The sequence below is a fragment of the Odocoileus virginianus genome, chromosome 23 (genome assembly GCF_023699985.2).
Source record: "Odocoileus virginianus isolate 20LAN1187 ecotype Illinois chromosome 23, Ovbor_1.2, whole genome shotgun sequence".
In the NCBI taxonomy this organism is placed as follows: Eukaryota; Metazoa; Chordata; class Mammalia; order Artiodactyla; family Cervidae; genus Odocoileus; species Odocoileus virginianus.
Window position 1 is genome coordinate 4,298,499 of NC_069696.1, and position 12,335 is coordinate 4,310,833.

General features: G+C 46.1%; 1 protein-coding gene across 3 annotated transcripts in view; it reads left to right on the plus strand.

The window, feature by feature from the left end:
- Nucleotides 1-324: 324 nt before the first annotated feature.
- Nucleotides 325-12,335, plus strand: part of B4GALNT3 (beta-1,4-N-acetyl-galactosaminyltransferase 3) — an 80,870-nt gene continuing 68,859 nt past the window's right edge. For 2 of the 3 annotated variants that reach the window (XM_070453199.1, XM_020882131.2), the window contains exon 1: nt 325-612. In XM_070453199.1, coding sequence (XP_070309300.1) covers nt 411-612 — 202 coding nt within the window. In that variant the 5' untranslated portion in view covers nt 325-410. The remainder of the gene's footprint in view (nt 613-12,335) is intronic. The other variant, XM_070453200.1, reaches the window with a different exon arrangement.

Below are 12,335 nucleotides of genomic sequence, written 5' to 3' on the forward strand. Positions count from 1 at the left end.
CTTATAGACCCAAAGTCATTTTCTGTTAGTTTAACAAGATAAATATATATTGTACATAACTTGGTTTGCTTCAGTGATTATGCTTGGTATATTTAGACATTGGAAAGCTTAAAAGGCAGAAAAAAACCCTAAAGTTGTTTCTTCTAAAACCAAGAGAGAAAAAAATCCCCCAGAAAGAGTTGTTTTTCTATACTTTTCTTCTCCTTTATGTCTCTGAGAAGGTCTGGAAAGTTCTAGAGTGATGAACACTTTCCCTAACTGGCAGGGCACTCATGAATAGGTCACGTGGGGGATGCAGTGGCCGCCCCACAGAACAATGGCCCTTGTTTCACCAGGCACTTTGCTCTGGGAGCTTGGAGCTACTCTGGCCACAGGCTGACTTAAGGACCAGAGGCTGCCCCTTCTCCTGAATGAAGGTCGGTCCTTCCCACCTGTTGGGGAAGGTGTCCTCGGCTGCAGCCTGTGGGTGGTGGCCAGGTGAGGGGACGTTTGCATGCTGGGCCCTGGGGTTAATGGGGAAGACTGTTGCTCCTTTTTTAAAGAAGAAGGGAGGAGGAGGTGCCTGGCACAGAGACCCGCAAGGCCCCGGAAGGGTTCTGGCTCCCAGAACAGGTGAGAGCTGTGGATGGGTCAGGAGTCTGTGGTCCAGACTCTCTCCAGGGGCAGCTCAGCTCCTGCTCAGGACCTTTGGCTGTGCCTTAAGGGTGTCACCATCCTTTCCTGCCCAGACCTGTTCCCTCCACCAGCTGATGGATGCATCCTGGACTGCCAGAGCTGGGGGGGGGAGGGGAGCAGGACATGGAATCTGGTCTTCAGGAAAAGGGGCTGCACCTGGGGGGTGGCGGGGCAGGGTTCTGGCTGCCTGGCTGTGGACAGCCAGGCAGTGAGGGAGATAGAATGAACTGTGAGTGGGGGCATCATACTGCTAAGGAGAAGGTGAGCAGGGGTGTCAGGTGCAGAAGGGAGGCCTCACATGCTTGGCCAAGGAGTGGAAGGTCACTGCTGAGTGGGATGATTGATTGGGTGTGTCCTAGCGGAAGAAGGAAAGGAGAAGCCGAGTTACAGAACCAGAGTATCTGAGCTGGATGAGGACTTGCGGGGGAAGGACCCTGGGCTGGAGTCAGGGGACCTGGCCTCCAGCCTCAGTTCTGAGATGAACTGGCTCTGTGATGTTGAGCAAGTTGGTTTCACCTCCTGGGCCTCAGTTTCCTTTTCTTCAAGTAGGGCATACTCGGCTCCTTGGTCCACGAGATGCCCTGTTGCTCTGACATTGTTCCCAAAGGAAGCGGTGTTTGCACCAGCACTGGGGATTCTGCACTGGAAGGGGCTGGAGAAAGATTGGGGAGCTGGAAGCTACCTGGACTCAGATCCATCTCCACTCCCTTCCCGGCCCTGTGATCTTGCCTTCCCAGGCAGGCAAGGCTGGAAGTGCGCTGGGCCCTGTTCCCACTCTGGAGACAGTGGCCGTCCCCCACCTCCCCTCCTGCATTCTCTCCCACTTCCCCGGGTGGAGGTGATGAGGGAGGAGTGAGGCTGGGTGAGCCCTGGGCAATGATGTTTTAGGAGGTGGTCTTGGAAGCTCCTGGCTGGAGAGGTTTGGTGACCCTGAGGGCCTTTCACAGGCCCTGGTGACCATGGGCATATCTCTCTTGTGGCCTCCCTCTCCCCCTCTGCCCTGCTGGCCAGGCCCCACCTCGGAGCTTCAGCCTGCCCCTCTCCACCTCGACCCAGCCCTCACTAAGTGCCTCTGTGTGCTCCGCCCAGGGTGGCAGGCCTGCTGCCCGGGATCTGCCACTTGTTTTGGCCAATCCAACCACAGGCTCCCTGACCAGACCATCAGAAGCCAGGGACCTGGCAGTGGGGGTCTTGCGGTCTCCAGCTTGGGCTCTGCCTTGAGAGATGCCCCTTCCCAAGAAGGGGGCAGGAGCTTCTGGACTCCCCCTCCCAGGGTCCCAGGCTCAGATCAGCGGACGCAGTGAACATCCCATCCCTGAGGCTTCCGTGTGATGGAAACAGTGTCTCTGACCCCACAGGACTGTACTGGTCAGTTGAGGCCCTGGCACGTTCATCACGAAAGCGTGTGTTCCTCTCCTTGTGGGCCTCCAGTGCAGGTCAGGGTGGACACAGAGGCACCCACAAGGAGAGGCTGAGGTTGTGCACAGATGCTCCTGGGTCCCCAGCCTGGTGGGGGATAGGGGGCGCCCACTGGGGAGGAGGACCCTGCCCTGTGCTGTCGCCCCACCCGCTCGCTGTCCCCGTGATTACCTCACCGCAGGGCCCGCCTGCCAGAGCGAGCTGCCTGGGTGGAGAGCAGGAGGCTAATTTTAGACCTGGAGACTCCCTGCCAACAGCTGCGGCTGCCGGCCCGCAGGGAGCCCTGGACACGGCCCTCCAGGTCTGCTCTCCAGTGGCAGAAACCCCTGGGGCAGGGACAAGTGTTCCTCTGCACAGGGGTAGGATCTGAAACCATGGCCTTCTCCAAGTCTTCCTTTCTCCTCCTTGCCTTTAGATAGCTCAGTCCTTGGGATGTCCCTGGTGGTCCAGTGGCTGAGACTCGGTGCTTCCACTGTGGGGGGCTGGGGTTCGATTCCTGGTCAGGGAGCTCGATCCCACACGCTGCAACTAAAGATCTCACAGGCCTGGAGGAAGATCGAAGATCCCTCATGCCGCAAATAAGACTCAGTGCAACCGAATACTTTTTTTTTGTTTTTTTGCAAAGAAATGAAAGACAATTCAGTCCTCCATCTCCTTCTAGGTCACTCTGTACCCCGGAACCTACTGACAGGCACTTGCACTGTGGGCCAGTGGGCCTCTGAGTGGGGCATATGGGGCAATGTGGAGAAGAGAGAGAAGCCCCAAACTGTCCTGATCTTGGGCTAAATCTAGCCTCCCGCTCGCCACCAACCTAATAGTCTACTATTGTGCTTCTCAATCTTTTTCCTATGAAAGTGTTAGTCACGCAGTCGTGTCTGACTCTTTGTGACCCTATGGACTGTAGCCCACCAGGCTACTCTGTCCATGGAATTCTCCAGGCAAGAATACTGGAATGCATTGTCATTCCCTTCTCCTTTTTTTTTCCCTATGGACTCACATAAAAAATGACGGGAAAATGTATTTGCATCACATGTGGGGTAAAGAGAGAAGCATATTTGTGGTTGAAGTCCTGCTGCTCCAGGAACCCAAGGGGTTGACTCTAGGCAGGCACCTGTGTCACCCACGCAAAGTCCACTAACAGCCAGAACACAGAGGTTGGAACCTGTGAGGTCATCTCCAGCTTGCTCAGTCCCAGCCCTGGGAGACAGCTGCTGGGTTCACTGATGACTTAGGCTGGAAGGGAGGCCAAGGAGCAAGGAAACCGTGGACTAGAGAAGCTTGTCCAAGGTTAAACAGATGAAAATTTGTTTACTTACTTTTGGCCATGCCGTGTGGCATGCAGGATCTTAGTTCCCTGACCAGGGATCAAACCCATGCCCCTTGTAGTGGGAGCCCATTGTCTTAACCACTGGGTCACCAGGGAAGTACCCAGATGAGAATTTTAAAAGCCTGTTCTGGTTCTACTTCTGCTAGGACATTCCTTCATTTATCCAATATTTATAGAATACTGTAAAGTTCAATATTCTGGGGATACAAAGATGAAAAATAGTTGCGGGGACACAGTCTATTTTGCTTTAAAGAAAATCAAGGAAAAAACAACAGCAACAAAAAGATACTGTTTTTTCCACCATCATGTTGGCAAAAATTAAAGATTTTGACCTTCAAAGGAAAAATCAAGGAAACCTGCAGGAAGGTGGTTATTTTGTGGGAGGAGATGAACAGAGGCACAAAGGGCTTCACAGGAATTGATTATGTCTATTTCTTTGGTATAATGATGGACACATGGGTGTTAACTAAACCATTTCTGAAAGTGAAAGTGAAAGTCGCTCAGTTGTGTCCCAACTCTTTGCGACCCCATGGACTATACAGTCCATGGAATTCTCCAGGCCAGAATACTGGAGTGGGTAGCCTTTCCCTTCTCCAGCAGATCTTCACGACCCAGGAATATAACAGAGGTCTCCTGCATTGCAGGCGGATTCTTTAACAACTGAACTATGAGGGAAGCCCCTGATCTCTATCCCTTTATATGTATGATATGATTCTTATAAAAAAATTGAAAAAATACAGGGAGTTTAGATAAATGTTCAGAGAGTTAGGTAAGGAGGAGAGAGGTAAATGTTATCACCTAGCAGGTGAGAAGTGCTGTTGTAATGAGAGCCCACTGTGTGTATGTTGTACCGAGCTCGTTCAGTGTTCACAATTGCCCTTTAGGGGATGAGAGCCTTTATATAGATTCCATTTCATGGGTGAGAAAACTGAAGTTCACAGAGGTTACTTACCTTGCTCAGGGCTTCATGGCAACTCCTCTTCGCAGTCAAGTTTGAGTGCAGATATCCTAGCCATTCCTTGGGTTGATTTCTTAGTCAGTTGGCCTGTGGGGTTGGGTGGAGGGTGGATAATCTCAATCTCTCTAAGCTCGTGCTCCCAGTGTAGGATATGGAACTCATTTTACTGGCTGCTCCTTCTTGTGCAAATAATTTCACTATAAAAGCACTGTATCAGGGTAAAGCTGACATTTATTGAGAACTAAAGCTGTGCCAGCTGCTTCCCTAGCGGTACCTCCTCTCATCTTCCGGCTCCCCTCTCCCCGCCCCTTCGCCCACCCAGAGCAACACATGATTCCTATTTTACTGAGCAGTCTGCCTGACGGCTCAGTAAGAATCTGCCTGCAATGATGGAGACGTGGGTTTGATCCCTGGGTCAGGAAGATCCCCTGGAAAAGGGCATGGCAACCCACTCCAGCATTCTTGCCTGGAGAATCCTGTGGACAGAGGAGCCTGTCAGGCTAACATTTTATAGGGTCCCAAAGAGTCGGACAGGACTAAGCGATTACACTTTCACTTTTTTCCTGCCTCCTCCTCCTCCTCATTCCTCTGTTAAATCTCTCTTCTTCCTGCCTTCTCTAGGGGAAGCAGCTTCAACTTTGCTTTGACATCCATTCTGGAGCTGAGTTGCTGGGGATTTGAAGCTCTGTCATTAGCCCACCCCCTAAGCTAGTGCTGCTGTCTTTTTGGCCTATGCCAATTTCCATGGTTATCTGTGGGGAGGGACCATCACCCTCAGCTGAGAAGGTGGAGATTTCGAAGTCCTTAGTCTGTCGCAGTGGTTCTCAATCTGGCTGCACGTTTGAATCAGCTGGGAGCCTGAGGCACTGTTCTAAGATCTCACCTCAAGTCAATCAGCTTGGGGAGGGGTGGGACCTGAGCATCAGCTTTCCAGGTGAGTCTAACGAGCCGCCAAGGCAGACCACTTAAGATCTGTGCTTCCTCTCCAGATGCAAAGAGCTAAGAAATAAAGGGCGGTGATGAAGGAAGGGAGAACACAGCTGAGCAATGACCAGGCTCCCCCCTTGGGTCCCAGACTGGTCCAGGATTAGGCCAGGGAGGACTGGAAATGGGACAAGGAACAGGGGAGGAAGAAAGGAGACCATGAGCAGGAAAGAAAAGAGAAAATGAAAAAAAAAACAAAACTTGGTGATTGAGGATGCTAGGTTGCCTCCTGTAATGTCCTTGTACTTGTGCAACACTACCTGTTCTGTGAGTTCAGGTCCAGCCAGTGAACTTTTGATGAGGCAGTGTGTGAGAGCCGCAGGAGGCACAGAGAAGGGTGAACCCAGCCCCGCTGGTGTCCCAGGACCTGTGTTTTTGCACAGACAGATATAAACATCGGAAATAGTGTATGCCCTTGACTTGTTCTCCCCAGCACCTGGAAACCCCTCACCTTAGGCAAAGCTTATTACTCTTGTTTAGAGTCTGTCATGTGAGAGCAGGAACCCTGTGTATTTTGTGTCTTAGTCACCATTCTGTTATTGCCCAAAACCCAGCATTATGCCTTGTCCAGAGAAAGCCCTCAATTGATTCCATGTTTGTTTAATTGAATTTGATTGTTTAAAACAACTAGGGCAAGGTGAAGGCCAAGGGCATCTGGAGTGTGATTATGCACTCACGTGCTTGGTACCAGTAATTCTAGCTGGGGGAGGAAGGCTTCAGGGTGGAGGTGGGATTTGAAACGGGACTTCCATGAGAGAGAGAACTTAGATTAAGGGAGGTGAGGGAAGATGAAGACAGAGGGTCAGCCCAGGCTGTTCACTGCGCCCTGATGGGAGAGGAGGTGACTGCATTCCCCAGGGAAGGTGAGCAGGAAAAGGAAAGAAGTTCTTACAATCCAAAGACAGCTAAAGTCGAGAGGTAGGGAGGCAGGAGCCAGCGATGGGAGATTGGTACAAGCTCAACACGTGTGTGAAGGACTGATGAACTGGTTTGGTTTTTTTTTTTTGGCCACACCACATGGTATGTGGGATCTTAGTTCCCTAACCAAGGATCAAACCTGTGCTCCCTGCATTTGAAGTATGGAGTCTTAACCACTGGACCACCAGGGAAATCCCTGTTGATTTTTTTTTTTTTTTTTTTGGTCTGTCTCTTTTTAAATATTTATTTATTCGGCTTCACTGGGTCTTAGTTGTAGCATGTGGGATCTTTGATCATCATTGAGGCATGCAGGATTTTTTAGTTCAAGTTCATGGGATCTAGTTTCCTGACCAGAGATCGAACCCGGGCCCTGCCTGCGTTGAGAGTGCAGAGGCTTAGCCACTGGCCCACCAGGGAAGTGCCAGGGTTGATGAATTGACCATGTAAGTAAATTTTCTGTGTTCACTTTTAGCCTGATTCTATAACACTAGGGATCAGTAAATTGGTACTCTTGTGGTGGGCTTGTGCTCACAGATGTCCCATCCAATTTCAGAGGATATGAAGAAACTAAGCTCCAGAAATAAGTGAATAACCTCAGAAGTGGTAATCCCAAGCCCTCAGTTGGCAATGAATGACAGAGAGTAACAGAGTGTGGTTCTCAGGGCTAGCTGCATACTAAACCATCCAGGAAGCTGAATAATCCAGGCAAAAGGGTGGTTACATAAGCATATGTACGTTTGTCAGCACTTATGCAACTGTTTACTTAAAATGGGTACATTTTATTGTATATAAATTATACATTCAGTTCAGTTCACTCAGTCATGTCCGACTCTTTGTAACCCCATGAACTGCAGCACGCCAGGCCTCCCTGTCCATCACCAACTCCCGGAGTCCACCCAAACCCACATCCATAGAGTCAGTGATGCCATCCAACCATCTCATCCTCTGTCATCCCCTTCTCCTGCCCTCAATCTTTCCCAACATCAGGGTCTTTTCAAATGAGTCCAATCTTCACATCAGGTGGCCAAAGTATTGGAGTTTCAGCTTCAACATCAGTCCTTCCAAAGAACACCCAGGACTGATCTCCTTTAGGATGGACTGGTTGGAGATCCTTGCAGTCCAAGGGACTCTCAAGAGTCTTCTCCAACACCACAGTTCAAAAGCATCAATTCTTCAGTGCTCAGCTTTCTTTATAGTCCAACTCTCACATCCATACATGACCACTGGAAAAACCATAGCCTTGACTAGATGGACCTTTGTTGGCAAAGTAATGTCTCTGCTTTTTAATATGCTGTCTAGGTTGGTCATAACTTTCCTTCCAAGGAGTAAGGTTTTTAATTTCATGGCTGCAGTCACCATCTGCAGTGATTTTGGAGCCTAGAAAAATAAAGTCAGCCACTGTTTCCACTGTTTCCCCATCTATTTGCCATGAAGTGGTGGGACCAGATGCCATGATCTTAGTTTTCTGAATGTTTAGCTTTAAGCCAACTTTTTCACTCTCCTCTTTCACTTTCAACAAGAGGCTCTTTAGTTCTTCTTCACTTTCTGCCATAAGGGTGGTGTCATCTGCATATCTGAGGTTATTGATATTTCTCCCAGCAATCTTGATTCAGCTTGTGCTTCCTCCAGCCCAGCATTTCTCATGATGTACCTTGCATATAAGTTAAATAAGCAGGGTGACAATTTACAGCCTTGACATGTTCCTTTTCCTATTTGGAACCAGTCTGTAATATAGTTAATTTAAAAACAAAACATAGCGTAGCAGAAACCTCCACGGGAGCCAGTGACAGTGTAGGGAAACCTAACCTGTAATTGTCAAATTGCTGGAGGCTCAGTGTGGACAAGCCTGAGAGCTGAAAACTTCAGGTAGGAGAGGTAATGCATCACATAGTGATTACGGTCAACAATACTGAGTCATAAACTTCAGAGTTGCTAAGAGACTAGATCATAATTGTTCCCCCCCCAAAAAAAGAATGATAATTATGTGACATGATAGAGCTGTTAGTGAACACCACGGTGATAATCACATTGCAACATATAAATGTATCAAGTCAACATACAGTACACTTAATTATGACAATTGAATCTCAGTAAGAGAAAACAAAAACACATCCTAAACTTCAGGGGTGCCCAGTCACTGGAGGCGGAACTTACACTTTTGTGAGTTTTTATTTCCTGGAGTTCCATCAGGTCCTCACTCATCTGCAGTGAATAGTGAAAGTCGCTCAGTCGTGTCTGACTCTTTGCGACCCCTTGGACTATACAGTCCTTGGAATTCTCCAGGCCAGAATACTGGAGTGGGTAGCCTTTCCTTCTCCAGGGAATCTTCCCAACCCAGGGATCAAGGCCAAGTCTCCTGCATTGCAGGTGCATTCTTTACCAGCTGAGCCACAAGGGAAGCCCAAGAATACTGGAGTGGGTAGCCTGTCCCTTCTCCAGCAGGGAATCAAACCAGGGTCTCCTACATTGCAGGTGCATTGAGCTATCAGGGAAGCCCCTCCAGTGAATACTGGAGGAAAATGCTTCCAGCAGGAGGAAGGGAAAGGACCACTTTGAAATGCGCCAGAGACTTCTGTTTTTCTCAACAAGGTCTGCTGCAAGGAGAAGCTATTTTCCCAGAGCCTGACCTACCTGAGGGAAGGGAAGTACCAACTCCAGGCAAGTCTAGCTATGCTGTCCCACCTATGGGTGGGGAGTGAGAACCGAGAAGCAGCAGTCAAGGGCATGGTCCAGGGCCACTAGTTCACCAAATCCTGATAGCAGGATTATGCAACACTTCCCTACCCCAAACCTTACTCTCACATCACTAAAGGTCTGTTGACTGCAATGTATCCTGTCTACCTAGTATATCTTGTCTACCTTTCAGTAAAAGTTTACAAGGCGTTCTGAAAGGCAAAAACATAGTTTGAGGAGACTAAGCTTCAGAACCAGATATGGTGGAAATGTTGGAATTATCAGATTAGGAATTTAGAAACCTACAATTAATATGTTAAGAGCTTTAATGGGAAAAGTAGACAATATGCAAAATCAGATGATATAAAGGGAAAGATGGAAATTCTAAGAGAGAATGAAAAAGAAATGCTGGATATCAAAACCACTGTAACAGAGATGAAGGGTGCCTTTGATGGGCTCATTAGTAGACTGGACATGCCGAGGAAAGAGCTTTGAGCTTGAGAGTATGATGCTAGAAAGTTCCAAAACTGAAAAATAAAGAGAAAAAAGTCTGAGGAAAAAAGTCCCAAAACAGAACTGGACAAACTATCCAAGAACTGTGGGACAACTACAAAGGTATGACGGGCGTAATGGGAATACCAGAGGAGAAGATAGAAAGAGACAGAAGACATGTTTGAAGCAATAATAACTGAGAATTTTCCCCGATTAATGTCAGACATCAAAGTACAGATCCAGGAAGCTCAGAAAACACCGAGCAGGATAAATCCCCTCCCCACAATCATATTCAAACTTTAGAAAGTCAAAGATAAACATTCTGAAAGAAGATGGGGTGGGGAATGCCTCACTTATAAAGGAGAGAGGTAAGAATTGCATCTGACATCTCAGAAACCATGCAAGCAAGCAAGAAGAGAGTTCAGTGAAGTCTCTAAAGTGTTAAAAGGAAAAAACAAAAGCAAAGCACCAACTTAGAATTCTGTACCTTGTGAAATTATCCTTCGCGAGGGAAAGAGAAATACTTTCTCAGACAAAAATTGAAGAATTTATTGCCAGTATACCTACCTTGCAAGAACTGTTAAAAAAGTTCTTCAGACAGAAGGAAAACTATATAGGTGAGAAACTCAAATCTACATAAAGAAAGGAAGAGCATTGGAGAATGAATACATAAAAATAAAATAAAAGCTTTTATGTTTCACAGATAAGTTGTCCAAAATAATAATAGCAACAGTGTATTTGACTGTGAATGTTTATGTATGCTTTAAATATCAATGGTCTAAATATACCAATTAAAAGATGGAGAGTCACATGGATTCAAAAACAAGACCCAACTACAGGAAACCAACTTTGAATATAAAGATATTTAGATTAAAAGTAAAAGAATGGAGAAAGATGTATCATGCTAACATTACTCAAAAGGTAGCAGGAGTAGCTGTATTAACTTCAGACAGAGGAGAAATTTCAGAGCAAAGAAAGTTATCAGGGATAAAGAGGGGCATTATATATTAATACAACAGGAAGACATAACAAACCTTAATCTTAACAACAGCATATTACACATTCTTCTTAAGCTTACACCAAACATTCACCAAAATCATTTTCTGGGTCATAAAGCACACTTTAACAAATTTAAAAGAATGGAAACCATACAGTGTCTGCTTTTGGACCACAATAGAATTAAACTAGAAATTAATAACAAAAAGATTGCTGGAAAACCTCAAATACTTTGAGATTAAACAACATACTTCTAAAGAGTCAAAGAAGAAATTTCAAAAGTATTTTGTACTAAGTGAAAGTTAAAATACAGTTTATTGCAATTTGTGGGATACATTGAAAGCAGTGCTTAGAGAATTTATAGCATTGTTGAAATGTATGTATTTAAAAGGACTTCCCAGCTGGCGCAGTGGTAAAGAATCCGCCTGCCAATGCAGGAGACTTGGGTTTGATCCCTGGGTTAGGAAGATCCCCTGGAGAAGGAACTGGCAACCCACTCCAGTATTCTTGCCTGGGAAATCCCATGGACAGAGGAGCCTGCAAAGCTACAGTCCACAGGGTCTTAAAAAGTCAGACACAACTGAGCGTATACACACACACATATACACATATTTATTAGAAAAGAAAAAAGATCTAAAATCAATAATTTAAGCTTCCACCTTAGTATACTAGAGAAAGAAGAGCAAATTAAATCCAAAGTAAGCAAGAGAAGAAATTTTTAAAATTACGTCAGAAATATAAGTGAAATTGAAAATAGGAAGTCAGTAGAGAAAATCTACAAAAACAAAAGCTGCTGGTTCTTTGGAAAGATCAGTGAAGTTGACAAGCCTCTAGCCAAAGTCACTAAGCAAAAACAGAAGACACAGATTACTAGTATCAGAGATGAAAGAGAGGGCATTACTGTAAATTCCATGGGACATTAAGAGAATAATAAAGGAATATTTTGAACAACTCTCTGCCTACAAATTTGATAACATGGGGGAACTAGACCAATCCCTTGAGAGATCCAGTCTGCTAATACTAGCTAGAAACAGACGATCTGAATAGGTATATATCTACTAAAGGAAATCAGTCAATAATTAATAACCTTCCAAAACAGAAAATACAATACTCAGATGGGCTTACTGGTGAGTTCTAACTAGACATTAAATGAAAGTATACCAGTTCTCAACATCTCTTTCAGAGGATAGAAGCAGAGGGAACACAATTGACCCTTGAACAATGCAGGGGTTAATTGATGTATAACTTATAGTTGGCCCTTGTATCTGCAGTTCTTGTGTATCCAAGGATGCATCCATGGATCCAGCCAACCACAGATCATGTGGTACTGTAGTGTTTACCACTGAAAAATATCCATGTGTAAGTCGACCCACACAGCTCAAACTAGTATTGTTCAAGGGTCAACTTTATTTAAAATTCATTCTATGAGGCCAGCATTCCCCTACTACTAAAACAGGGCAGAGGGGCGGATTATAAGAAAAGGAAACTTCGGACCATTATCTCTCATGATCAAGTGCAAAAATCTTTAACAAAATATTAGCAAACAAATCTACAATGTATGAAAATAATTATATACCTGTAGTAAAGTGGAATTTATCCTAGATATGCAAAGCTGGTTGAGTATTTAAAAGTCCATTAATGGGAGACTTCCCTGGTTGTCCAGGGGTTAAGAACCCAACTTGCCACGCAGGGGACATGAGTTCAATCTCTGGTCGGGGAGCTAAGATCCCTCATACTGTGGGGCTGCTGAACCTGCAAGCTGCAAATAGCCGCAACAGCTGAGCCTGTGAGCCACAACGAAAGATCCCACGTGACCCAGCAAAGATCCTGTGTGCTGCAATTAAGAACCAACATAGCCAAATAAAATAAAATTTTAAAAAATCAGTGTTATCC